This window comes from Melospiza georgiana, chromosome 10 (genome assembly GCF_028018845.1).
Source record: "Melospiza georgiana isolate bMelGeo1 chromosome 10, bMelGeo1.pri, whole genome shotgun sequence".
NCBI lineage: Eukaryota > Metazoa > Chordata > Aves > Passeriformes > Passerellidae > Melospiza > Melospiza georgiana.
In genome coordinates, this window is record NC_080439.1 from 9,654,741 (window position 1) to 9,679,779 (window position 25,039).

The following is a 25,039-nucleotide window of genomic DNA, read 5'->3' on the forward strand; positions in this document are numbered from 1 at the left end:
TGGCCGCTGGAGGGGCGGTGATGGCCGCGGGTGTGACACCTCAGTACCGGTGCTCTGTCCCCACTGTGTCCCCCGTCAGCCGTGGCCAGCACAGCAGCTGCCAGGTCTCTGCTTCACACCCTTGAGCTTAAGGGTGAAACCACCCCGCCCTGACGCCGTGCTGCCACCCTTCAGGTGGCTCTGCAGCTCGCTGCTCGGGGATCTTATCTCCTGTCCTTCCTGGCTGCATCCCCTGTTCTAGGTGCTGAACAGAAATTCCTTTATTTATCTCTTTATTCCCGAAGGCGACGCCCTGTGCCTGCACATGGCTGGTGCTGAGCACGGTGACCTCGGCTGTGTGGTCTCGTATGTGCTTCAGGCCTGGTTTTTTTGTTGGCATTTATGAGCAGCAGAGGCTGTTCCCTGGAGGTGTTTTGGTGGCAAGTCCTATTTACTTCACATTTTTACAGGTGCATTGGTTTTGCCCTGGCACTCACAAGCACAGGGTGAATGTTGGATGGAAATTAGAGGTGTTGGCTGGGGAGGAAGGAGCAGCTGAAACTTGATATGGGAGAGAAGCATTCCTTATCTGAGAGGCTCAGCCAGTCACTCTATTCCTGCTTGCCATATCAGCTCGGAAATGCTACCAGTGCTTTTAAAGCTATAGCACAGGTTTGGGGTGCCTTCTGATCTGCACAGTTCGAGCTGTTCTCCCTCTTTACTAGTGCTTCAAACTCAGCAGGTTCCAAAAGGTAAAAGGAATTGACTGCATTCACTGCTTTGTCTTTCCAGGCTCATCTTTGTGCATTTTCTTGCCTTTGCAAGCACAAGTGCTGCACTACCAGACTCTGCCATCGTGTGACTAATAGGGCTGGGGTGGTGCCACCCCCAGCACTCCCCCAGGGACAAGGAGGGCATCATCCCCCGCTGGTGCTGGCACAGGCAGGAGCATGCTTGTTCTCCTGGCTGGCACTGATCCCTGGGGAGGATCCACCATGGGCCTTACACTGCCTTGTCCTTTGTGTGATGTGGTTAGCATTTTTATTGCCAGTGAGGTGCCATTTCACACTGGATTGTGGCTGTTAGGAGATCACTGGATCCATCTTCTTGTGCATTACAGAAACTGCAGAGGCAAAAGTTATTTTGCTGAAGTCCATCCTTGAGCCAGCACAGGAGAGGACAATGAGGATCCTGTGCTGGATTTTTCCTCCTAGGAGCAGGTCTGAAATGCGTCAAGTGGCAGGGCTATAATGCTGATATCCAGGGGGCACATTGTCCTTGGAGGCTGGAGGGCCAGTGCTGTCCTGCTGGGCAGAGAGCAGGGCTCTGGGGTGGTGCAGAGGACACAGCAGTCCAGGGGGAGCAGATGGGCCAGTGGTCAGCTGGGCAGGTTAGCAAAGAGCTGCCACCTTTGTCTCTGGCACCAGCAATACCATCAGGGACAGCAGGGCTAGAGGAGAGGGTTCCTGAAGGGAACCTGTGCTGTGAGCAGTGGAGGGATGTGAGCAGCTGCTCTCAGAGTGTTGGGCTGCTGTGGGGATCTGCTCTGCCTGTCACTGCCTCTGGCTGCCTGCATGCTCATCACAGGCAGGTTCTGTGCAAATTGAAGCCCAATGGACAGTACCCTGTGTCCATAGGTTGTGGTGATCTGCTTGTGAGAGACTTAGCCAGATGGTCAGGTAAAGCTATCTGCCATGGGAAGGTTAAAAAACACCTTGAATCCCTATTTTCTTTCCTCATCCTTTGCCAGTGCAGAGCAGGAATGCATCAGCCAGCAGCTCCTCTGGGCTGTGTTTGCTGGGGGCACCTTTTGTGGCTGTGCCCCCGTTTTCCATCAGTGCCAGCTTTCAGCATGGATGCGAGTTCCCCTGCGTGTCCCCTTTCCAGGCAGCCCGCTCAGCTATTCCTGCCCATCCCTGCCGGGCTGGCAGAGCTCTCCTGGCTTCCTCTGCCTGTCAGCCACTCCCGCCGCTGCAGATGGGTTGCACGGAGCCTGCCTTCCTTTAATCCCCGTTCCCAGCAGTGCCGAGCCCCGAGGAGCGGGCGGGGGAGCGCAGGGAAGGGGCTGCTGGTTGTCCGGGAGATCCGGGGACAGCGAGGCGGAGCAGGCTCTGCGCAGGGCGGCTTGGTGGAGCCTTGCAGGAGGAGCTGACAGCCAGCACGGGAATGAGTGTCCTTGGAGATTTGTCAGAAGTCCCTCCATAACCTCAGCATCCCTGGCACAACCTCTTTAGTGTGCTAAGAAGGATCAAGAGAGTCTTCCAGGCGGAGGTCAGGATTCAAGCAGGCATTGCTGGATGCTTCCTGCAGAGCACAGGAGATACACAGCAGGTGGTGGTTGCAAGAAAGATGAGCTTCATTGTCATTTTTCAGTTTTGACCACTGGCTACCTGTGTGATTCTGTTTTGGAAAGTAATCAAGGTTTGGTTTTATTTTAAGCTAAGAAGTCAGCAGCGTGGCTCCCTGCCTCTGCTGTGAGTCACGTTTGCTGACTTGGACCAAGAGAAGTTCCTACCCTTGCTGGCATGGAGGGGCTGAGGAAGCCTTGGAAGAGCAAGCAGCATTTCCTGTTGTCAGCAGTGACAGCATTAAGCCATTTTTTGCTACAAGGCTAGCAAAAAATATTCTGTGTTTATTTATATTCTGTATTCTGTGTTTTATCACTCCAGTGCAAGAGGTTCAGTTATGTTTGGGACAGTTCCCACTGACAGGTTGATGTTGCTGTACTTGAAGATGGAGTTTGTTGTGGTAAAGAAAGGAGACCCAGTGCCAAGTTTGTGGAGCTGGTGGTTGAAATTGGAGGCAGGATCAGAGGTTGTCTTTAAGGGAGAAGAGGGATGCAGCTGAGATCTCTCTGCTGCTCCATGGCCCCTGCAAGTACCCTTGGCCCTTCTGGCTGGGGGAACCAAGCTCTGCTGGATCAGGAGAGCAGAACCGTGTGTGGTTCTTGCAGGGGAAGCTCTGGGCTTGTTCTGTGACCCTCTGGGGTATTGCTCACTTTGCCCTTATTGTAAGGGCAATGATGTAATATGAATTGTTATGATGTAATATGAATTGGCCTTACCCCATGCCAGGCTTTCTATAGCACTAGCAAAGGAGAGTCCTCCTCGTTCAGGAAAAAAAAGCAGATTTCTTAGTAATGCTCTGAATACCAACAGAAAAGGGAACTTGGCTTTCTCCATCCCTCCTGGCATCTGAAACCAAGGCTCTGTCAGTGGGAGGGGAGAAACCCTGCTGCTAATTCAGGGTTGCCCCAGAGTCCAGTCAAAGCTGAAATGTGATTAGCTGTGCTCTCTCAGTTTCCCTGCCACCTGCAGCCAGTTATGTGGGTCCTCATGTCTTTAGCCTTGTGTCCCTGTGTGCTTTTCAGTGTTCCAGCCCAGAAACAGCTGGGGTTTGGGTATCAGAAAGGTCTTGTGTGTCTAACTTGTGAACTGCTTTGGGCCAACAAGTCCCATAGGATACTTACTGTCCTGCCAGGACTTAATTCACTTTTGGTGGATTCAAGATCACCTCTGAAAGGGTGCTCTAATTATGTGGCTTATTCTCTATGTGCTTCTGTGTTCAATGTTTTAACATCCTGAGATTATTTTGTTCAAGGATTGCTTACCCTTAGTTTCCCCATGCTAGAAAAGAGCCATGGATCCTGGTTTCTACCTCTTGAGATGCACAAGTCCTTTAATGAGAGCAACCATTTGGAAAGGCACATCCCTGTGTGTGCTACCCTCACATCCTTGTGTGCATCACCTGTTTTTTATAGCCTGAAATAACATGGGAGGGAGTTCCCCTGACTCACTGACTGCAATATCAGTGGCGTGGCTGAGCTTTCACTTGCATTTCCTAACTCTGAGTGTTGGAAATACCTTAGGGAGGAGCTGCTGGTGCTCTGAGCTCAGTGGCTGCAGGTGCTCTTTGACCAGGGACTGCTGATTCCTCTCTGGGCATCCACAGCCAAAGAACATTTGCATTGCTTGGGGCAGGGATGGGAAAAGCACATAAATTCAGCAGAGCTGGATCATTTTTGGTGTCCTCCCAAGCTGTATCTCCTTCAGGAACCTGCCTGTGATTTACATCTGTGCATTTTTCTTCAGTGTCTTCTGAGATAAGCCCCATGCCTGTTAGTTTAAGTACAACATGAACATACACATGCTGCTACAGGCACTGCAGGTCACAGCTTTAGGGCTGTGGTGCTGTCAGGGTGACAGGCTTTGCTGCTGGGATGGGTTGGCTCCTGTCTGGTTTAAGCTTAGGTGGGCACTGGAAGTGGTGATGTTTCCCTCATGAGAAGTGAAGGGCAGCTTGAACTAGAGCCAATAGTTAATGATTAATTAATCTGCTTGTTCAACTAATCAGTTTGGCAGTAGTGAACAAGTCTCAAAAAGAATATTGGTGAGAAAAACTTTGTTTTAATTACCAGGAGTATGTGGCCCACACTTTGATCCCCAAGGGATGAAAATGAGAGCAGTTTAAAATAACGTTATTTATTTGTTTTCCTTCTTTTTCCCTTTGTGTTTTGGAAATCCAGTTCAGTTTTGGCTGTGGGAAGGACTAACTTCTGAAACACCGTCTTGTTTCTTGCCAGTTGAAAACTTGAACTTTCATGCTAGGGTGTCAGTTAGGGTGCTTTTGTTACAAACCTTGCAGAGACCTCTGTTTTTTTTTGGTTATTTACCCTCCTAACTGTTTCAACATTCTTGTTCTTCTGAGAGAGTGGCTCCTATTTGAATATGTGTTTTTGACAGCTGCTGTTCATCTGGCAACATGGTCAGGCAGCTTGAGTGGGAACCTCAGTCACCCAAAGCTTCCTTCCCCAAAGCTGCTTTTCTATAGTCAAATGATGTTACATCTCTACTCCATTGCTCCTGCTTTGTGGTAGATAATGGTGATTTCTTGCTGTGTGCAGGGCAGCCAAGGGGGATGATACTGATGAGCTGTTGTGCATACTCTAGAGCTCACCAGCAGTTTGCTAATCTCTGTCCATAAGGTGATAATGTTTTTGCAGGTTGTGCCTAGAGCAGGTGAGGGCCAAGAGAGCAGCTGTACAGCTGGAGGTGCAGATGAAGTGTCCCCTCCCTGGGAGAGGAGCACCTCTGCATCCTGACAGGACTGGAGCTCTCAATGTGATGTGCATTGCTCAGGAGTGCTGCTCTGTAAGCACAGGGCCTGCTTGGTGTGGTGGCCCTCACACCCTTCCATGCAGCTGCTGTGCTCCTGAGGGGCTGCTGCTCTCTTAGGGAGAACATGTCACTGGAGCAAGAGCCTGCTAGAAAGTTAATCCCCAGGTTTTTTTGGCCCAGACTGGGCATGTGGTGCATTGCAGGAGCCATCAGTCTGTTCTGTGTATCTCCTGGAGATGGCTACCACTCATCAGAAGAATCATTGCACTGTGGCCTGTTGTCCACAAACCATGTATGGGACATCACAGGGATGCACCAAGTGCTTCAGCTCACCTTTGCTGGTTTCTGGATCACCAAAGGTTTTAGCCTGAGCAGAGTTTCCTTTGAGAGAGTGCAATACCATGTTCCTGTTGTGAAGTTCCTCTTGGTGTAGCTCTGATATATCTTGCTGTGTTCCTGTGCAGGAAAGAGCACTGGAAGCTCCTTGGCAACTTGAAGACCACAGTGGAAGGTTTGGTGTCCATCAGCAACCCAAATGTCTGGTCCAAGTATGGTGGCTTGGAACGGCTCTGCAGAGACATGCACAGCATCCTCTACCATGGTCTCATCCATGACAAGGTATGGCTCTGTCCTGACACCACGACTGTCTGTCTGTCTGTCTGTCTGTCACAGCTTCAGAGCCTGTCATAAGCAGGTGCTGCAGCTCACTTCTGTGCTCATAGCAGAGCGGGCACAGTGCTTGTAACAGGCTGGGAAGTGATCCAAGCAGGGGCTGAGCTTGCCTGGTAAATGCTGTGGTTGTCAGAGGGACCTGAGTGCACGTTCTTTCTATCTCATCTACTCCCAATATGGTTTTTCTAAGTACTTGTGCCCCCTGTGCTGAGGCCATCCCCTCTCTCCTTTCTTTCTGCTGCAGCCAAGTGATTAAATTGCATTTGCAGTGAGTCAGCCCCATATCATCTGCACTTGGACAAGTCCCCAGCGAGGGCTGGCAGGAGAAACTTGCATCTTCCCTGTTTCTGCTTAGCTGTGTCAGTAACAGGAGCTGGCAGCCAGCCCTGCGCTCTGCGTGAATGGGATCACTCTTTCCAGGCTCTTGTTGTGCCTGCAGTTGCTCACCCAGCCTTCCCCCTTCCATGGCTGCCTGGAAGAATTTCCCTTTCCCGCTTGTGTGCAGAGGCTTAAAGATCTCCCCTTCAGTTTGCAATTACCAGCACAATTTATTTGCAGTGGAAGGCTGAACAAGGCTGTAGGGCTTGCCTGGGGACAGGCATCCCATCAGTGGCTCTGCCACCCAGAGAGAAGAGAACAGCACAGAGGAGCTCCAGGCAGCTTGCATGGGCCAGCTGGGTGCCAGATCAGGAAACTGCACCTTTGCAGTGCTGAACCCAAGCTTAAAAGCCTCCAGGAAGAGCCAGACTGGCAGGTTGTCTGAGCAGGGACCTTGGCTCTCTGGATTTATTAGGTTTGCAGATAGCATTAGTAGAGGTGCTGCTCTGTTGCTGTTGGTCCCCAGCTGCTTGGACCAGGGACCTGCCCTGGAAGATGGACAGAGAGGGGAGCTGCCTTGTCCATGTGAGGAGTGCAGTGCTCCCTTCTGACAGACCTGCTATTCACAGGCTTCAGGGAGTGAGGTTTAAATGATTTATGCTGGTCTGTCTGTTGGTAGCAGTTCATGCCAGACATGCAAAGCAGGGTGGTGTGTTACCTTCCTCAGTGCTTTTACTGTAGGCAAAGACAGCTCTTCCTCTCAGGAATGTCTCCTCTGATCAGGCATGTGTGACACCAATCAAGCTATAGGAGTTGCAAAAGGAGGCCCATAAAAATCCATCTTTCTAACAGCAGTTGGCTCACAGTTGCTCCAGCAAAACATTTCCGTTTACTTTTTATTTTCTTGGCAAGCTTTTTGCCTACAGTTGGGAATTGAAAAAAAAAAAAGGTAAAAAATCCATATGTACACATTAAGAATACTAGGGTAAGAGGTTTTTAAACTTCTGAGTTAATTTTAATTAATTTGTTTGTCCAGAAAACCAAATTCAGTCTAGAAAACTAAAATTGCCGCGTTATGTTTTTAGTCTTATAAAACAAACTACTCCCCCACCAAACCAAATAAACCACCAAAACAGAAGCCATTCCTCTGTCACTTGTGAAAGAGGAAATAGGGATGGAAGTAAAAAGTAAAAATAATTAGCTTTTTGGTGAAGAGACACTTTTTTGGTCTGTGCTTACAACCAATAGGGTGGAGAGGAAAACAGAAACTCTGTTGCAGTTCCTCTCTAAGAGGAAGAATAACTAAGAGAACCCCTCATTGTCTGAATAAAGCTGAGGCAAACAGCATGGCCTGTGTCAGCAAGGGGCTAACGGGGCTGTGCTCACTGAGCTGGCACCTGGGAGGTGGCACCTGACTGTGCTGTCCTGGCAGGTGTGCTGCAGACAGAAGGATTACTGGCACTTTGTGAAGGACATTCGCTGGCTGAGCCCAGGCTCTGCTCATCACCTGGAGAAGGTGGGTTCTGGGGGTGGCCTTGTGTGCCCACTGGGAGGGGACAGGGCAGCTGGGCTGGAGCCTCACCCGTGGGACGGTGCTGCCTGGGCTGTTGTGGGTAAAGCTGCTCCATGGCTTGTGGAGGCTGACACAGCTGTGGTTTTGGGTACAAACTGTGTCCTGGGAACTCAGTGTGGCTTGGGCTGAGACAATTGGCTGCTTATGCTGCTGGGCTGGGTGCAGCAGGCATCACCAAGGGAACTGGCACAAGCAGTGCTTGTGTGTGCACAGGGGTAATTCATGTTTCTGTGCAGATCTCTAAGGGTCTGGGCTGTCCCATTTCTGGATTTTGGCCTCAGCATGCATTTATTCTCCCATTCCTGACTTGTGCCAGCCACTGGCATGTGGCAGCTTCTGGTCCTCAGCTGCCCCGTGCTGACATCCATGGTTCCCACCATGGATGGGCACCAAGGGCTGGCCATTTATGCCAGCCCCTTTGGACACAGCAGTGGCCAGCCAGCTGCTGGGGGAATGGGGGTGTACCTTCAGTCCAGCTCTGCAAGCTGCAGCAGCTCAGGCATTGCCACAGCCTTTTCCAGTTAATGTGTCAGCAGGAAAATGACCCTCACCAGCGGGGTCAGATTGGATTTGGAAGGGTGGGGTTGCTCCAGGTCAGGGACAACGGTCATGGGTGGAAGAGTGTGCAAGAGAAATTCATTGTGCTGGTGGCTGTCAGAGGACTTTGGTCACTGGCTGACCTTTGAAGCATTGTTCCTGCCTGGTGCTTTTGTCTCCCTGGTGGCTGAGGAGCTGCTGGGACGTGCCCTCTTTCCTGCTGACAGTGACTGGCATGTGAAAGCTGCTGTTATCCAGGGGACCAAAGCCATGCGGTGGAACAAGCTCTGTTCCCCTTCTTGTCTCTCTTGTCTCTGCCTGCCTTAACCTGTGCTTGACGTCCCTTTCCAGTTCATCAGCCTGCAGGAGAGTGGCCAGCGTGACCCTGAGGGCCCAGGGGACCAGGCCATTGCCCAGCTGTGGCTGCAGCACAGCCTGCAGTGCCACTGCCTGTCAGCTCAGCTCAGGCCACTCCTGGGGAACAGGCAGTACATTAGGAAGTTCTACACAGGTAAGGAGAAATGGGCCTTTTCCTTCTTACTAGGAAAATATCTAGCTGGTGGCATTTCTAAGCTGTGTGGGAGTGAGGGAGGACAGCAGAAAAATTGATTTGCATGTGAGCAACTGGTGTGTCAAACTGTGTGGGTGAGAGGGACTCCCCTGAGCAGCATTTTTTCTCCCCAGATACTGCCTTCCTGCTCAGTGACGCCCACGTCACGGCCATGCTGCAGTGCCTGGAAGCTGTTGAGCAGAACAACCCCAGGCTTCTGGCTCAGATCGACACCTCCATGGTGAGTTGGGGTCCCAGATTTTACATCTGGCTCTCCCCAGATGCCAACTGGCTGTGGCTGCTCCCTCAAGGTCACCTTCAGGGTATATGGAGCCCTTGGATAAGGAGCTGGACTTGGAACTAGTAAAAGTTGCTTCAAGAGGGGAGGAGAGTGGGGAACTGGTCCTTGTTCTGCCTGTGTGACCTGTAAGGGGTCAGGGTGGGGGAGATGGCTGTGTGGAGCCTGTAGTGGAGCACCTTGGTTCAGGCTCGCACTAAGGATTTGAGTAGAGGACCTGAGGACCAGTTCCTTGTAAGAGGCACCTTTAAAGCCCTCTCCAATAGTCCTAGGCTTCAGGGCCAGCATGCAGAGCTGCTTGGTCATGAGGGACAGTCATGCTCTTGAGGGAATGGGCAACGCCCCAGAACACCTGGGTGCCAACTCCCGCTCATGCCAGTGACCCCTGTGCAGCCCTGCACCAGCTGCCCCTCTGCAGAGAACAGAAACAGCAGCTGCCTTCTTTGCACAGAGTCCCCAAAAGAGAGTAATTAGTGAGGCTTTGTTAAATGGGGGCTGTGTTCTTTCAGCTGGCTGGCACGTCACTGCCATCCCTGTGCGCGTCAGAGCCTTCTGCTGGGACAAGGGACATGTGTGAGCACAGTGCTGAGGGACACCAGAGCCGTCTCCCGGGAGCACTGGGCTGCCTGGATCATTTCACTGAGAGCCTGGTAATTTCCCAGTGGGAATCTGTCCTGCAGCTGTGAGCAAAGAGCTGCTTCCCTTCTGTGCTGCCATGTTTTTCCCTCCCCACCCTTGTGTTCGCATTGTTTGTGGTTGGTGACCTGGCATTTGCAGGTTGATCCCTTTCTGTTGCTGCTACATGTAGCCCAATAGATGCAGATTTATTGATGATGCCACCTCTCTTCAGCTTACCAGGAAAAGTGACAATCCATCTCCAGTGACCAAGAGTCAGAGCCTGACTGCCCTCCCTGCATCCCCGTGCGTCCCTGCTGCCCCCTGCACTCAGCAGCGCTGCTTTGGGTCCTTCTCCAGCCTCCAGCATCCAGCTTCCTCTGGCCTCTCAGGTAGGGTAGGCTGGGGAGCTCAGGGTAGACCCAGGAAAGACTAACTTTTTTATCGGCCTACATGGGTGGATGAGTATGGAAGATTTCTGCCCATGATGGGAGGGAGGGATTTGCCTGTGGTGGGTGGGCGTGTTGGTGTGAAGCCACAAGCTTATAGCATAGGATATAGGGGACATCCTTGTGCCAGTGTGTGAAATCATTCTCCTGCTTCTGTTCAGACAGGAGACCAGTGAGTTCCTGTGGCAGCTCCAACTCCAGCCAGCCCCAGGAGCGCTGCCCGTCCACCCGCTCCTCCTCCTTCAGCGAGGGCAGGTCCCCTCTGGAGCAGCCCAGTTCTGTCTCTCGCTTCCACGTCCCCTCACACAAAGACCCCTTCTCTCCAGCCAGCGAGATGAGCTCCAGCACCACCAGCCAGAGCGAGGATACTTGGACAGGGAGTCAGGATGATCCACAGAGTGATGTCAATGACGGGCCAGAGTACCTGGCCATTGGCAACCTGGGCCGCCGGGGCCGGGCGTGCAGCAGCAGCAGCAGCAGCACCAAGAGCAGCAGCAGCTCTAAACTCTTCTCCTCCAGCAGCTCCCAGAAGCTGGACTCAGTCTCGTCCCTGGGGGAGCAGGGGGCGAGCGGAGGTGGCAGCAGGAGCCTGAGCCTCTTGCGCCGGTCCAGCTTCTCAGAGGGACAGTCCTCAGCTCCACAGGGCATCCTCAAGAAGAGCCACGTGCGCTCACACTCTGACACCAACGTGACTTCTGGGAAGTTGCACGGTAATGGGACACCTTTTCTGGGATGGCTTCTGGGTGTGGGAGTCCCTGGTACCAGAAGGCTGGTGCTGGCCACCCCCTTGATTCCATGGATCACGTTGGAGAGAGGGACAGTGGGCAAGTGGTTGATCTTTTCCCTTAGCTTTTCAACTCTGCACTGGAATGATGGGATGACATCTTGCCTCCCAGAATGCCCTGGGCTGGAACTGTTACTGGTGTTGCCAGCTTTTACTAAAATCTTAGAAAATGGCAGCAATGCTGTAGCATTGGCTGTTCTTCTCCACTGGGCTTGCTTGGCTGGGATATGGGACTGGGGCCTGGGCTCATCCTGCTGGTAGGATGTCATCCCACTGGTAACCTGCTGGGTTCTCCTGTGGTCTTGAATGAGTGAGTACATGGGGATGGAGAGAGTGGGGTGTGAGGGGACAACCAGTTTGTGAGAGTTTGTCCTGATGCTGCCTTCATTGGAGGAGTGGAGGACCTTGCTGAGTAGTAACCAGTCTGTCTCTGTTTTCTCTCCCTTAACGCTGCCCTTCTCCTCCTGTGTCTGCCCAGGAGGCCTCAGGGACATCACCATTATAATAGAAGATCCAGTGGCAGGTTTGGGAGCCAGTATAACAGCCCTTCATTAGTGATCATTGCATCAAGTTCAGGACTGCCATCAATCCATTAGTGTTCATTTAGAAAACAAAAAAAAAAAAAAAATCTTTCTTTGCTGTGTCCCAGCTGATGCTTCGAAGTGTGGTCTGGTTTATGCATGTGGCCTGACTGAAGCTCCCAGCTTGGTTTGTGGAAGCAGTGGCCCAGACCCAGAAGTGTTTCCAGCTGCCCTGCATGGCGTTAGGGAGTGCTGGCCACCAAGTCTCTGAGCTGCATCCCCTGCTCTTCCCTCCACACACTGCCTCAGAAGCCAGGAGAGGTTTCCTCTCTTACCTAGTGAATAAGGGCTGTCAGCTAACCAGACATAGGCTTGGACATCTAATTTCTCCTTTTATTTCATGGATCTGTGGCAAAGGGAGGTTTGATGTTGACTGGTTTCCAGTGTATGTACCCACAGCTGAGACTCTGGATGATCTTTTGGGCTCAGGGCAGGTTTTACCCCAAGCAGAAATGATGGGGTGTTGCCATCCCTTTGGCCCATGTGCAGAAAAAGTCAGCAGCTCAACAACAGAATGGGCTGTTTTGTTTTGCATCCAATGAAGAGTGCCACTGGGTTTGACCAGCTCACATCTGGGTGCTGAGGGTTCTGTGTCTGGCAAGGCTCCTCCCTGGGGCTGTTGGGTGTTCAGAGAGATGTGTCCAGCCCTGTGTCCTGCTCCAACAGATGATGCTGAGCACTGCCTCGCTTTACCTTTCAGCAGTAGGCTCTGTTGTATGTGACATCCCCAGGCATCAACCCCATGAGGTGGTTTCTGTGTTGAGGTGGCTGCAGGGCACCCTGTCAGGCTGCAGTGAGTAGCTGTGAGAGTATCCTACCCTGACAAGTCTCTTCTCTCCCAGCCTGTGGGGTAGGTTGATCCCAGGCTCCATCCTGGTGACTGCTGCTTCATGGCCTTGACAGGGAGAGGCTGATTTTGGTGGGCTCAGAGACCTCCAGCCATAGCAGTCATGGCACAAAGCTGGGAGCAAAAGTGAGTGGGAGGTTAAAGGGACATGGTTGCCCTTCTGTTATGCTCAGGATCGTCAGCTGGCACCTGCCCTGTATGCAGAGCTGTGTGCTCCTCCCTCTCTGGCAGGGTGTTTCAGTCTCCTTCAGCAGTCCTCTGTCACCCAGGCACTCTGTCCAGGTGCTCCCTGGGGCCATGGCTCTCTGTAGAGCACCACCTGTCCTTGGGCTGTGCTCAGGCCAGCTCATGGCGGTCTGCACTGGCTCAGTCTGGCAGGAGCTGCACCACAGAGCGTGTGAGGGGCAGAGCCCTGCCCACAGCCCGTGGAGGTCACCTTGAGCACTGCTCCCAGGCTCCAGCGCTGTGTGGGGAGGCTGGGTACAGTGGAGCAGGAGCATGTCCTTCAAATGCCTCCTTACACTGGTGTCCAGGCTGCTTTGCAGGGCAGGGGCCCCCACAGATCCTTTGGTGGTTTCCCTGTGTCTCCTGTTCTCTGTTCTGGGGATAACTCTGCCCTCAGAATGCTCCCTCAGGAAGAAATGGCTGGCAAGAGGTACTTGCTGGAGCCTGTTATGTCCCCCAACTCAGCTCTGGGGTAAACAGAGGAAAGCTCAGGATGTGACTGTTCCATGTCTCTCATGATCTTCTCTCCTTCATTCCCCTTCTCCTGCCTGAAATGCCTTTCTGGTTTTGTCTCCTCCTGGGCTTGCCCTCAGCTGTGGCATGGAGCAGGAAGATGTCTCTATTTCCATCCATTGTGCCTGTGTGTGTGATGCCAAGCCCCTTTCATTTCACCCTGTGCAGTGGCAGGGCACCTCTGAGGTACTGACGTGTGCCTGGTGTCATCTTCCCTTGCAGAGTCCCACGGTGATCCCAGCGGAGGGAGAGGGCCGGTCTGTGCTTCCACGCAGAGCAGTGAACTGAGCACACCCAGCTCCCTCTACATGGAGTATGGTGAGTACAGCCAGCCCCAGGGGGGACACTCAGTCCTGGTCAGCTTCCTCCATGGGCTGCAGTGTCCTCAAGTGCTGGCACCTGCTTGTGGGATGCTGGCAGGGTGCTGGCAGGACTTGGTGGCACGGAGATAGCAGATCCTTCCCTCATACCTGTGTCTCTTGCATTTCTAGACTCTGGGCAGTACCTGAGCTCGGGGGAAGGGATGTTCAGGAGACCTTCTGAAGGGCAGTCCCTCATCAGCTACCTCTCTGAGCAGGACTTTGGCAGCTGTGCAGACCTGGAGAAGGTGAGGGAAGCAGCAGCAGCCTGTGTGCATTGGGGAATGTATCTTACTGCAGGTTCAGGGATACTTCCTGCCATGGGGAGGATAATGCCATGGTATTGCCTGTTGTAGAGCTGTGCACAAAACTGCAGGGCTGAGCTCCTCGTTGGGTCTGGTGGCTGGGATCTGTCCATCTGTCATATACATGACATCTTTGCATGTTAGGGCCCCTCAGGGCTGTGTGCTGAACCCTCAGAGTGGATGTGTTGCACATCCTCTTTGTAGGATGCCCCTTGTATTTTGCTTCTTGTATTTTATGACTATTCTATCAATACCTAGAAAAATAAAGCCAAGAAGACTTTGTTTTCTAGGTACTGACAGAAGAGTCATATTTTGACAGAGATTAACATCTTTCTGCCACCATCCATGAGTAATAAGCTCTTTCCTGGCATAGGTGGGGAACAAAATTTTACCAAGTCTTCCTAGTTTGTCCAAGGCATAGCCTTGAATGCTTTTTCTCTTGCAGGAGAACGCCCACTTCAGCATCTCAGAGTCCCTGATCGCTGCCATTGAGCTGATGAAATGCAACATGATGAGCCGGCAGCTGGAGGAGGAGGAGGAAGACAGTGACAAGGAGATCCAGGAGCTTAAACAAAAGATTCGCATTCGGCGCCAGCAGATCCGCACCAGGCACCTGTTCCCTGCCTGCCAGGAGCTGGGCTCAGACAGTGGGTGATGTGTTTTGGGCTCATCAGCTAGTGGGATGTGGGTTTTCTGTCCATTACCTATCCTAGAGCTGCCTGCCTTCCTGCCCATTCCTTGGAAGCAGTTCAGTTGCTACCAAGGTGGTGCCAAGATGTGTGAAACTGCTGCTATTAAAGACCATAATGTGATAGATACCATCCATTGATAACACTGCTGGCACTGAGTGATGGAATGTCCTTTCATTCTGAACCCGTAGTGTTTTCCATCCTTGAGCTCCATCCCTCCTTTCCTGGCCATACCTGGCTATCCCCATCTCCCACAGCTGTCAGTGCCCCTTTGGAGCGCTTCCACTGGTGACCTGGCTGTGATGCCTTCCTCACAGGTCTCATGGCAACAGACAGTGGGTCCCAGTTCAGCTCCCACGGTTCCATGCGCCTCTCTGACTCTGGCTCTGCCGAGGATGTGGAAGAGTATGAGATCCGAGGTAGGAGGGAAGGGCTGTCTTGGCTTCTTCCATAGAAACAGACTTCTGGTGTGGTTGTGCTGGGGTCAATCCTGCTGAAAAAGGCTCTGTTCCTATGGCCTTCAAGATGGCTTTTCCCAAACAAATATATAAGCAGAGCACACAGAGCAATCTGTTTCCCTCATGTGGTGGCATGACTTTCCTTCAAAATCTTCTGTAACCCTGTAACATTCTGTGCCTCTGGCTGGTAGGTGGTTTCCATTTCATTGCCTGGTACACATAACTGTGGTCACAGCTAGAGAGGTGGGAGAGCTGCCATCCTCTCTTCTCCTCCCCAGGCAGAAGGAACCATAGTTCTGACCAGTTACCTCTGGGATGGTGGGTATTGGTCACATCCCGACCTGCATTACCTGTAATCTCTGCTCCTGGCAGCTTGGGTGGCTGAGCTTATCACCCACAGGAGACCAGCCCAAGTCCCTGGCCTTCTCAGCAGTACCTCCATCTCTCTTACTTTAAAAAGAAGATGAAGTTGTCCAGTCTTCAGCTTTAAACTTCTTGTCTCCTCACTATTGACAGCAACCTCTTCTTTCAGTCCATGAGGGTGAGGTTTTGAGCTCAGTTTTGTAACCCAGGGAGGAGTGTGTGAATTCAGTTCTGGGCTCTCCTCGTGTGAGTGCTGCTCTTGTTTTATGCCCTTTCTCTGTGGCCTGGCTGAAGCACTGAAGTCAACTGTTTTGTCATCACCATGTCATACAGATGGTAACGATGGATCTAACCTGATTCAAATGTCCAAGAACGGCCTCTCAGTGTCAATGGCTTCCTTGTTCTCAGGTACCCTGCAGTGCTCCTGGCACGCGCGCGTGTGTGCGAGGTGTGTGTGTGTGTGCAGGGCACACTTCTTCCAAACCTGCCTGGTTCACAACTGGGAATTACTTACAGTATCATCCAGATGTCAGCAAGAAAATCTGTGGAGGATTGAATAGAGTGGACTCAGAGGAGTTCTGCTGTGGGCTCCATCCCCCAGGGCATTTTGCCATGCAGTGTTTTGGATATGTCAAAATGCCTGCTCTGTGAAGACCTCTCTTGCCTGGGGTAGGACTTCACAGGACAGTGAAGTTCTGTAGATTTTGAAGGCTGAGCCTGGGCTGAATGAGAGCAGAGTCCTCTTCAATGGGGGACCAGGTCTCCATCCCACGTGCCTTGGAGAGCATTATCCTGCTGTACTTGGCGGAGCTGGAATGCCATAGCTTTGATCTGAAGCACAGCCTTCCTGTTCTGCTCAGACTTGACTTGAAGTGGAATCCTTCTACAAAGGAGTTCTGGAGGGAGAAGAAGTGAGATCAGACAGGGCACAGGCAGTTTGTTCATGCTGGAGGTTTTGGTCACTGGGATCACATGCAGCTTAGTGTTTCTGTTGTTTACAGTAGTACTAGGTCTGGTCTGCTGGCAGTGTTTAAATAACCTTCATGTGCTCCCTGTTTGCTTTAGCAAGGGAACAGTCTGCTGGGCTGCTGCTGGTCTCCACTGTCAGGTGTTCAGCACCAGCACGTTGCTCCTGCTGGGTTTGCTGCTGCTCAGATCTTTCCTGTCAGCCCTGTTGTGTTCACAGACCAGGCTGTGATCCTGGCTGAAGCTGGCACAGAGGTGTGGGGTGATGTCCTTAGATTTGGGGGCTGTTCACAAACCTCCTGGGGACTATCCCACTTGATAGCATTGGCAGCAGAGGTGTTTTGGGTAGCTAATGAGGATTTGGGGAGTGTTTACAGTTAATGTTGGGAAGCAAGCAGTGTCAGGATCCCAGTGTTAGTTCCCCTGGAAGCCTAGAGTCAGATCTGGCTCCCTCTGCCCTTTCTGAGACCATGTCAATGCCTGAGTGTGCTGGCTCTGCCTCCCCATAGCACCTGGCCCACTCTGTGCTGTGTGTACCCCCATGTGCTCCATCGTGGTCTAGGACCATGCAGGACCTTTCTGTGCAGAGCAGAGGGCACCAGAGCATGGCAGGTGTGTCTGGCTGGTGCCCTACAAGGTTGTGAGGCTGTTTGCCTGAGTTTCCTGTTTTCTGCAGCTAGAATTCAGTTTGCATGATGTAGATATGTGGAATCCTTAACATTAGGATGCTTTCCTTTGCCTATTTTAGCAATGGATGTCAAACAATGAAGGTCAAATGTCCAAGCTAAATTCCAGTAGTGTGAGTCTGTAAATTAGCAGGACTTGTCCCTTTGTTGCTAGGGCAATCCTGCTCTCTGTAGAGAAGCTTGGGGCAGGGGGACACTCTGCTCAGGCTGTGATTCCCTTGCATCACAGGCTCTGATTCCCTTGGCCTCAGTGTGCAGGCCTGGGGCCTGGCTGGGATCCTGTGGGCTCTCTGCAGATTTGTGTGAGTCAGCCTGCCTGGGGTACAGGAGCAGGGACCCTGAGCTGTGCCTCCCCATGCCAGGCACTGGGGAAGCTACAGACTTTTGTTTGGGGGTGTTGTGGTCACTGCAGACCATTCCTGGAGCTCCCCAGAGGTACAAACCAGCACACCTACTGGGATGAAGGTTGTGGCTTTGGCCTTGGCCTGTAGTACTTTCCCCTTACATACCTTCTTCCCTTTTCTGGGAACCTTATCTGCCATGAAGCAGGTTTCTACCTGCTTCTCTCTGTGTTGTATGACTGGAATTGTCCTGACATAGGGATTTTCTACCATTGAGATGGATTCCCTGTTAGGGTTTAACCTGCTGGAGTGAGAGAATGATGAGTGGTGAAGGTTCCACTAGTTACTGCCTGGTACCCGAGCTGTGGGGCAGCCCAGGGCTCTTTGGGAGTTGATTGAAGGGTCCTGCACCTTACCTTGGACCCTCCCTCCTCAGGAGATGAGTCTGTGACCTGTGCAGAGGGCTGGCCCCATGGCTGCTGGCCCTTTCTCTGCAGGGTGCTGCTGTGTCTGGGCAGTGCTGGGCACAGGCTGCCAGCCCTGGCCGTGCAGTCACTGACAAACTGTGCCATGGCCAATGTCTGATCTCACAGGTTACAGTCAAACAGAGAGAAGGGCTCTACAACCCATTGCTAATCCCTTCCAGCATCTATACTGTGTGTAGAGAGCTACTAAACCTTCTTGCTAACCCTGCAGTCCTGCTCTCCAGGCTCCTGTGTTCTGTGTGTGTTCTATTTCAGGCCATGTTACTGCTAGGACTTGCTGTGTGACCTGTACCAGCAGCCACTTGTCTCCCCCAAACTTCAGGCTGCTCACAGCACCCCACCATGCCTTTCCCTGATAGTTCTGACAGCTGATTAGACTGCACCCCTCCTTGCTGCTCTGTGCCACTGGTAGAAGTTGATGCTGTAGTTCTTGTGCTTTTGAACAGCTTGATGAGTTTTACCTTGAAGCTTTGGTTTGAAGTGAGTGCATCCCTGGCCCTGTCCCATCTGTTCCACCTTGTCTGTTTGTGATTCAGATGCAGACATCAAGAGGAACCCAGACTCCAGCAGGAAGTCCTTTCTCTCCTCGGACTCCATGTATGTCTTCAGCCTCATGGTGACACATCTTGGTACCATGCTCTCTTTCCTGCCTGGCTCTGCTCTTCCATGTGCATCAGTTTCTGTTTTGCACTGGAATACATATCCCTCCCTCCCTCCCTCTGTGGGGACCTCTTTGCTTTCTGTGGTGAAGTACAAAGCTGTGTCCATGGTTGGCAGCTGCTTGGGTAGGTACATACTGGGAGAGCAGTTGTTTATGGCTTACACAGGCACTGGCTGTCACTTTGCTGCTCCCCCTGTGAACAGGAGTAGGTTTTGCCAAGTGAGTTAAGTTTTGCTTGCTCTTCTGAACAGTTGTTGTGGTGCCATTAGCCAGCTTTGCTTGGGCACATTTGCAAAGACAGAAATCAATTGTGTGTATTAATTTTAAACCTATGTAGCAGTGCAGAATTAAGGTACCAGAGTGGAAGGGAGGATCTTTGACTTGGGACTGGCATGGGGCTGCAAGGAGGGCACAGCTTGACATCCAGTACTAACAATTCCTTTGCTGTCTAGATCCCACTCCTTCCTCAATTCAAACTCGGCAGAGGCGGTGGCCATGGGCTTGCTGAAGCAGTTTGAGGGCATGCAGCTCCCAGCTGCCTCTGAATTGGAGTGGCTGGTCCCTGAGCATGATGCCCCACAGAAGGTAAGGCTGTGAGTTCCTGTCACTGATTGCATTTGATCTTCCCTGAACCCCTGGCTTCAGGGCATTGCTGAGGGGTCTTTGCTTGTCCCAGTGCTCTCTTTGTGGAGCTTGAGGAAGGGGTTTATCTGGGCTTTGGAGATGGATGCAGGCTCCTACAGCAGTGTCCAGGACCCTGGGGGACAGCCCTTCTTCAGCCCCCAACTCAGCTGAGGGGCAGCTTGGTGCCTGGCAGTTTTCCGGAGGGCTGCGGTTGCAGGTTTCTGGCAGTCCAGCCAGGTGCACTGCCTACAAGATGGGGATCTGACCCTCTTGCCTGCCTCTCCCAGCTGCTGCCCATCCCTGACTCTCTGCCTATCTCTCCTGATGATGGAGAGCACGCTGACATCTACAAGCTGAGGATTCGGGTGCGTGGAAACCTGGAGTGGGCCCCGCCGCGGCCGCAGATCATCTTCAATGTTCACCTGGCCCCAGCGTAAGGACCCGTGTGCCTGGGGGCTCTCAGGGGACCTGCCCTTCCCATCCCTTCCCCATCCACACCAAGGGTGCTTATCCTCTGGTTGCTGGGGTTTCCCTGCTCTGAGCCTGGTAAATCCACGGTGGTCACCACTGTGAGATGGAGGCAGTGCCTGGGGTTAGAGCCTTTGGGACATAGTGGGGCTTTTTCCCCCGTGTGTTGTCCATATAAACCTCCCAGGCCTGTGCTGGTACCCATCTTCTGGTGCCAGGTACCACCAGGGCTGGGTCATGCATGTTGTCTTCTGTGTCTGGGCAGGAGAAAGGTGGCTGTGGCCAAGCAGAATTACCGGTGTGCAGGCTGTGGCATCCGGACTGATCCTGGTGAGTGCTGGGAGCCTGACCTGAGCTGGAGAGTGGTGGGGAACTACAAACAAGTGGGAAGATGCTGAGTGAGTGGGTGATGGTAGAGCACAATATAAGGTCCCTGGAACAGTGCTATATTGCCTTTGCCAGCTCTGCCAGAACATTGGTGTGCACCATCCACATAGGAGCCTTCTCTTCTAGGAGGTCACAGAGCTGGTGGAGGCAAAGAGCAGTCAGTTTGTCCTTCAGAGGGCATTTCAGATATTGACGCTTGTAAGAGTGTAAGATGTTGGGTCCTCAAGCTCCCAGCTAGTTCTGCAGCTGCAGAGCTCTTCCCTGAATATGTAGGTAGATGTGGTTGCACGAGACTGGACTATTGGTCCCAAAGGCTTTTGCAGTCAGAGGGTGCTTGCAGACCCCAGTACTGAGCACTCTGGTACACTTTCCTTGTTTGTGGGAAATGCTGAGCAGTGTTGGGAGTGCAGCAGAGGCCGTGCCTGGGCTGACCCTGCCTGTCTGCCTGCGTTTGGCCAGATTACATCAAGCGGCTGCGGTACTGCGAGTACCTGGGCAAGTACTTCTGCCAGTGCTGCCACGAGAACGCCCAGACCGTCATCCCCAGCCGCATCCTGCGCAAGTGGGACTTCAGCAAGTACTACGTCAGCAACTTCTCCAAAGACCTGCTGAGCAAGATCTGGAGTGACCCACTCTTCAACGTGCAAGCTATCAACCCTGCCCTGTACCAGAAAGTGAAGGCTCTCAACCAAGTGAGGGTAAGACCCTTTCTCTGCCTTCCTGAGTGGAGTTTGGGTGAGGTGGATGGCAGCCAACTGTAAACTGTATTTCAGGGAAGCTGGGGAAAAGCAGATATTTCAGTTTTAGAGGCTTAAAATCTCATCACTGTGTCTTTCTATTCACGTTTTCTGATTTCTTCAGTGGCATAGGAATGTCAAATTCATAGGAAAATCAAATAGGAATTTCTGGCTGGTATCCAGCTGGGCTTCAGTTTATCTCCTGGAGCACATGATGGTGGTTCTGCTCGCCTTGCCCTGTGTGATGTAAACACTTTGGAAACAGGAGAGCAGCAGCTGAGGAGCAGCACAAGGAATGGGGCAGACCTGCCTGGGCGAGGACCATGCTCTGTTTACTGATTCTTTGTGCCTCTTCCTCTCCAGCTGCTGCGAATCCAGCTTTTCCACATGAAGAACATGTTCAAGACCTGCCGGCTGGCTAAAGAGTGAGTGCTGGGCTGCTCTGCTGTCCTGGTTCTGTCCCAGGGAACTTGCACTGGGAATCTGTGCAGCTTATGCATTGAGCTCTGGGGAGAGGGGGGCCTGGAGGGGGAGAGAAAGCATAAGGAGTGAAGGGAGAACCTTACTGGAGTCACTTTGCTCTGAGCTCTGGTTTCTCTGTCCTTGCAGCCTCCTGGACTCCTTTGACACAGTGCCTGGCCACTTGACAGAGGATTTGCACCTCTACTCGCTGAGTGACTTCAGTGCCATCAAGAAAGGGGACCTGATGCCTCGCCTGACAGAGCTCCTGAAGGCAGGCAGCCTGCACATTGACAAGTGCATGGTAAGGCCTCCTCTCCTGCCTCCTGCATGGCTCTGGACCCTTGGGAGCAGGCTTTGCTGCAAAGATAACTGATGGGAGGCTTTGGTGTGCAGAGCAGCCACCAAATTAACTGATTCAATGCTAACTGTTCCTGCCTGCTTTACAGAGCTCCTACCCAGCACAAATGGGATATTTGCTACCCTGTTTTGGTTCTCCCTCACCCCTGACACAGGTTGATTCAGCCTTCTTGTGCTCCATGCTGGGGAAGGGCTGTCCCACATGGTTAGAGCAGGGCACTGTGGCCTGCTGTCCTGCTCCACTCTGCCTTCTGTCCTGCTTGCCAGGGAGATGAGCATTTAGCTGCTTTTTCTTCGTTGTTTTTCCTTCCAGCTGTGCCAAGCCAAAGGCTTCATCTGTGAGTTCTGCCAGAATGAGGACGACATCATCTTTCCCTTTGAGCTCAACAAATGCAAGACGTGTGAAGGTGAGATACTGGGGAAAAACAGGGGGGACAGACCCTGGGGCCACCAAGGTCTTCTTCCAGTTAGAGTGGAATTTGTGTTAGCAAGAGGTACAGAGCTGTAGCCAGCCAGACCAGAGTGCCCCTATGCATGGCCTGTGTCCGCAATGTTACAACAGCAGCAGATAATCCTTGTCACAGTTATTGATGGCATGGTAAAGCATGTAGGTCCCCTCCTGACCACGCTCTGTGCTGCCTGCCCTGGCAGCTGTGGGCAGTTGGGCTGTCACTGCAGGGAGTGGGTGTCTGGGAGTCCTGGCTTCCCTCCTGCTGCAGTTACAGGACAGGCTGCAGCCTGCACGCAGCTCCCCTGCCCTGCTTGGATGGCTGGAGCTGAGCTTGCAGAGCAGAGAGAGCCTGAAGGCTTTATCTCTGTGCCCTTCCTGCCTGCTGAGAAATCCCTAGGCCCCTTCAGGGGACATCCTTGATAATGCCCAGTATTAATGGCTGAGTAGAGCATGGCCCTACATCTTGGGACCAGCCTCTGAACTGGCATAAAATGGCTCCTGACAACATGCAAGCCCTGGTTTTAGGTGCAGTGCCAGAGAAAACTTGGGACCAAGTCACTGTTTCCTTGGAGTATCAGGAAGGCTTGGGGAGGGACCTTGTGCAGAGCAGAAATCCTCCCTCCTGTGCTTCCAAAGCTCATGAGCTAGTGAGGGACCCGGGGTGTGGAGTGTCAGGCAGTCTGTCAGCCTGTCCAGCACTCAGCCACGCTCTCCCTCACAGAGTGCAAGGCCTGCTACCACAAGTGGTGCTTCAAGAGCAGCCGCTGTCCGCGGTGCGCGCGGCTCCAGGCGCGCAGGGAGCGGCTGGACAGGCAGCGCACGGAGCCCGACAGCTCGGACTGCGAAGGGGAGCTGCAGCTGCCAGAGCCAGGGCCAGCCACGTGAGCACGAGCAGCCAAGGAGCAGATCATGGCTTTGTTATGTGCATGGCCTTCATCACCAGAGACTGAGCCACACGGACTGGGGATGAGGACTGCTGGGAGGCCTGGAGCACTGTCCTGAAGGGATTTCTTTTCACAGTTCTGCTGGGCTGGGAAAGGAGCATATTCCACCAAGTGGATCTGCTCCAGGTACTGCTCCCACTCCCTGATGCCTTTGCTTGCTCCTGCCTGTCCTGCAGGCAGAACAGGGACCTTTTCCTAGCAGTTGTTCATGCTGGACCCAGCAGGGCTGTGCTGTCCATCCCTGTGGGTCCCCTGAAGGGTCAGCACTCGCTGCTCATCAGCTGTATACTAGGAAGCTCTGGTCACATCTGCTCCTTGGAGGAGGGAATCAGGTCTCAGTCCTGTGATCCTCCACTCTGCTGCTGGGGGTTGTGTGCATGGAGGGAGGGTGGGGTTTGGGGTTGGTTGTGTATTTAACAGCTCCTTTTCTCAAATGTGCTGTGGGACACTGCTGGAGAGCAGTTGCTCTCACTCCAGAATCAGAGCAGAGGACGTGGCAATGATGAAAATGCCAGATTTCCCTGTGCTGCAGAGGGACATTGCCCCTGGAGCAGCTGCACAAGTGAATGTGCTGATGGACTTTGGGCAGGCAGATCCCCATGGCTCCATAGAAATCTGCCTCCATGGGACATGGTGAGGCTTCTGACCCTACTTCCTCCTCATGCTGCCAGTTTGTCCTACCAGGGAGATACGTCCTCCTTTAAGGATGTCATGGGACCTCACTCTGGTGGCACCAGAACCTGCCTTGTGTGGAGCTGCCTCTCTGCCTTTGACCTGTCAGGATGCAGGTGAAGGCTTATCCCTCCAGGTGCATCCCCAAGCCTCTGTTTAGCTGTGTGTTTTTCTTTTTTTAATCTGCTGGACTTGGTTTTATTTTTTTAATGTGGTTGTTTGTATTTTTAACTGTGTGTTCCCCTCAAGGAGGTGCTGCTTGAAATGCCTTCTTAGGGGGCATGTGATCTGCTTGGGACTGACCAGGGCTCTCCTGCTCCTGGTTCCTCACCCCTGGATGGAGCTGGTCCTCTCTCCCAGCAGGATCTCCTGCTTCCCTTGGGGCAGGAAGGGTCCCTGAGCCAGGCAAAGCTTTGAAGCTTCCCAGCTTTGCTGTGGTGGGATGGTCAGGCAGCCTGATTGCAGTGGGGATACCCAGGGGAGAGGGGTTTGGCACTGGGGTGCTGCCAAGGACTGGTTCCTCACTGATGCACTTGTGTCACCTGGCACAAGTGACAGCTCTGCAGGGTCAGACCCAGTGGGACAAGGTGAGCTCTGTGCCCAGCTGAGGAGGTGCCTCTGCATCGTGGGGGGATGCTTTGGCCATGGCATGTGCAGCACCACCTGAGCACAGGTGGGATGTGGGGTGTTAGGAAGGATGGTGTGGCCTGTGTACGTGCAAGGAGGCTGTTGAGGGACCAGAGAGCAATGCACTGGCAGGAGGCCTCAGGGGGCAGTGGCTCTTTCAGCACATGCCCTGATTCGAGGCTGGGATGTGGCTTACAGGCTCTCCCTGTGGGGGTGGCAGGGTTGGGGAGAGGGGAAGAGGCTGGGTCCAGGAGATGTGGCTGCAGCCTTGCTGCTGAGGGCTGGGCTGCTGCATCTCTCCCCTGCCTGCAGCATCCTGACCAAGTCCTAAAATCAGGGTTCAGCTCCCCACTGGCTCCCCTGCCTTGTGTCTTGCTTCTGCTTTTTTTCCCCAGAAGAGCAGCTGCTCTTCTCACTCTGTCTCTGCAAGCCCTGGGGCTGCCAGATGCTGGTCTGCCTTGGTCTTGCCTGTCCCCAAGCCCAAGCCAAGCCCTCCTGCTGCTGCTTGGATCTGAGACCCCCTTCCCTGGAATTGCCTCAGCAGCACACCTCCATCCACCCTTTTTTGTTTGAAGCACTTTAACGTCATGGGACAGCAGCTGAGAGGCTGCCCAGATCCCTTTCTAAAAGCACTGAGTACTTTTTGAGAAGAGGGAAGGAATTCTGGCTTAGTTATGGTTTCCACCCCCCACCATGGACTGTGTGGAAGCAGCAGGACCCCCAAACCTGGCACAGGTCTCCAGGGCAAGCCTGTGCCCAGCACTGACACTGCTGCCCAGCACTGACCACTACAGCTAACACTGGAACTGGCCACGACAGGGAGCTCTGGGAGGGAGAGCTGGGGGCTGCCCTGGCCCTCACCTGGAGCCCTCACAACGGGATTGTTATTGCACAGCACAGCAATTAAATGCCGTCCTTAATAAACGACGTTAATAAGGA

General features: G+C 52.9%; 1 protein-coding gene across 5 annotated transcripts in view; it reads left to right on the forward strand.

The window, feature by feature from the left end:
* RUBCN (rubicon autophagy regulator) overlaps positions 1-25,039 on the forward strand; it is a 29,454-nt gene extending 4,415 nt beyond the window's left edge. For 2 of the 5 annotated variants that reach the window (XM_058030876.1, XM_058030872.1), the window contains exons 2-23: positions 5,561-5,714; positions 7,519-7,602; positions 8,548-8,707; positions 8,881-8,987; positions 9,554-9,694; positions 9,895-10,051; positions 10,270-10,818; positions 11,371-11,415; positions 13,281-13,376; positions 13,550-13,665; positions 14,168-14,369; positions 14,729-14,830; positions 15,566-15,640; positions 18,247-18,307; positions 18,824-18,956; positions 19,283-19,428; positions 19,729-19,793; positions 20,310-20,548; positions 20,951-21,012; positions 21,197-21,350; positions 21,720-21,813; positions 22,579-25,039. In XM_058030876.1, coding sequence (XP_057886859.1) covers positions 5,676-5,714; positions 7,519-7,602; positions 8,548-8,707; positions 8,881-8,987; positions 9,554-9,694; positions 9,895-10,051; positions 10,270-10,818; positions 11,371-11,415; positions 13,281-13,376; positions 13,550-13,665; positions 14,168-14,369; positions 14,729-14,830; positions 15,566-15,640; positions 18,247-18,307; positions 18,824-18,956; positions 19,283-19,428; positions 19,729-19,793; positions 20,310-20,548; positions 20,951-21,012; positions 21,197-21,350; positions 21,720-21,813; positions 22,579-22,742 — 2,991 coding nt within the window. In that variant the 5' untranslated portion in view covers positions 5,561-5,675 and the 3' untranslated portion in view covers positions 22,743-25,039. The remainder of the gene's footprint in view (positions 1-5,560; positions 5,715-7,518; positions 7,603-8,547; positions 8,708-8,880; positions 8,988-9,553; positions 9,695-9,894; positions 10,052-10,269; positions 10,819-11,370; positions 11,416-13,280; positions 13,377-13,549; positions 13,666-14,167; positions 14,370-14,728; positions 14,831-15,565; positions 15,641-18,246; positions 18,308-18,823; positions 18,957-19,282; positions 19,429-19,728; positions 19,794-20,309; positions 20,549-20,950; positions 21,013-21,196; positions 21,351-21,719; positions 21,814-22,578) is intronic. The other 3 variants (XM_058030874.1, XM_058030873.1, XM_058030875.1) reach the window with 3 other exon arrangements.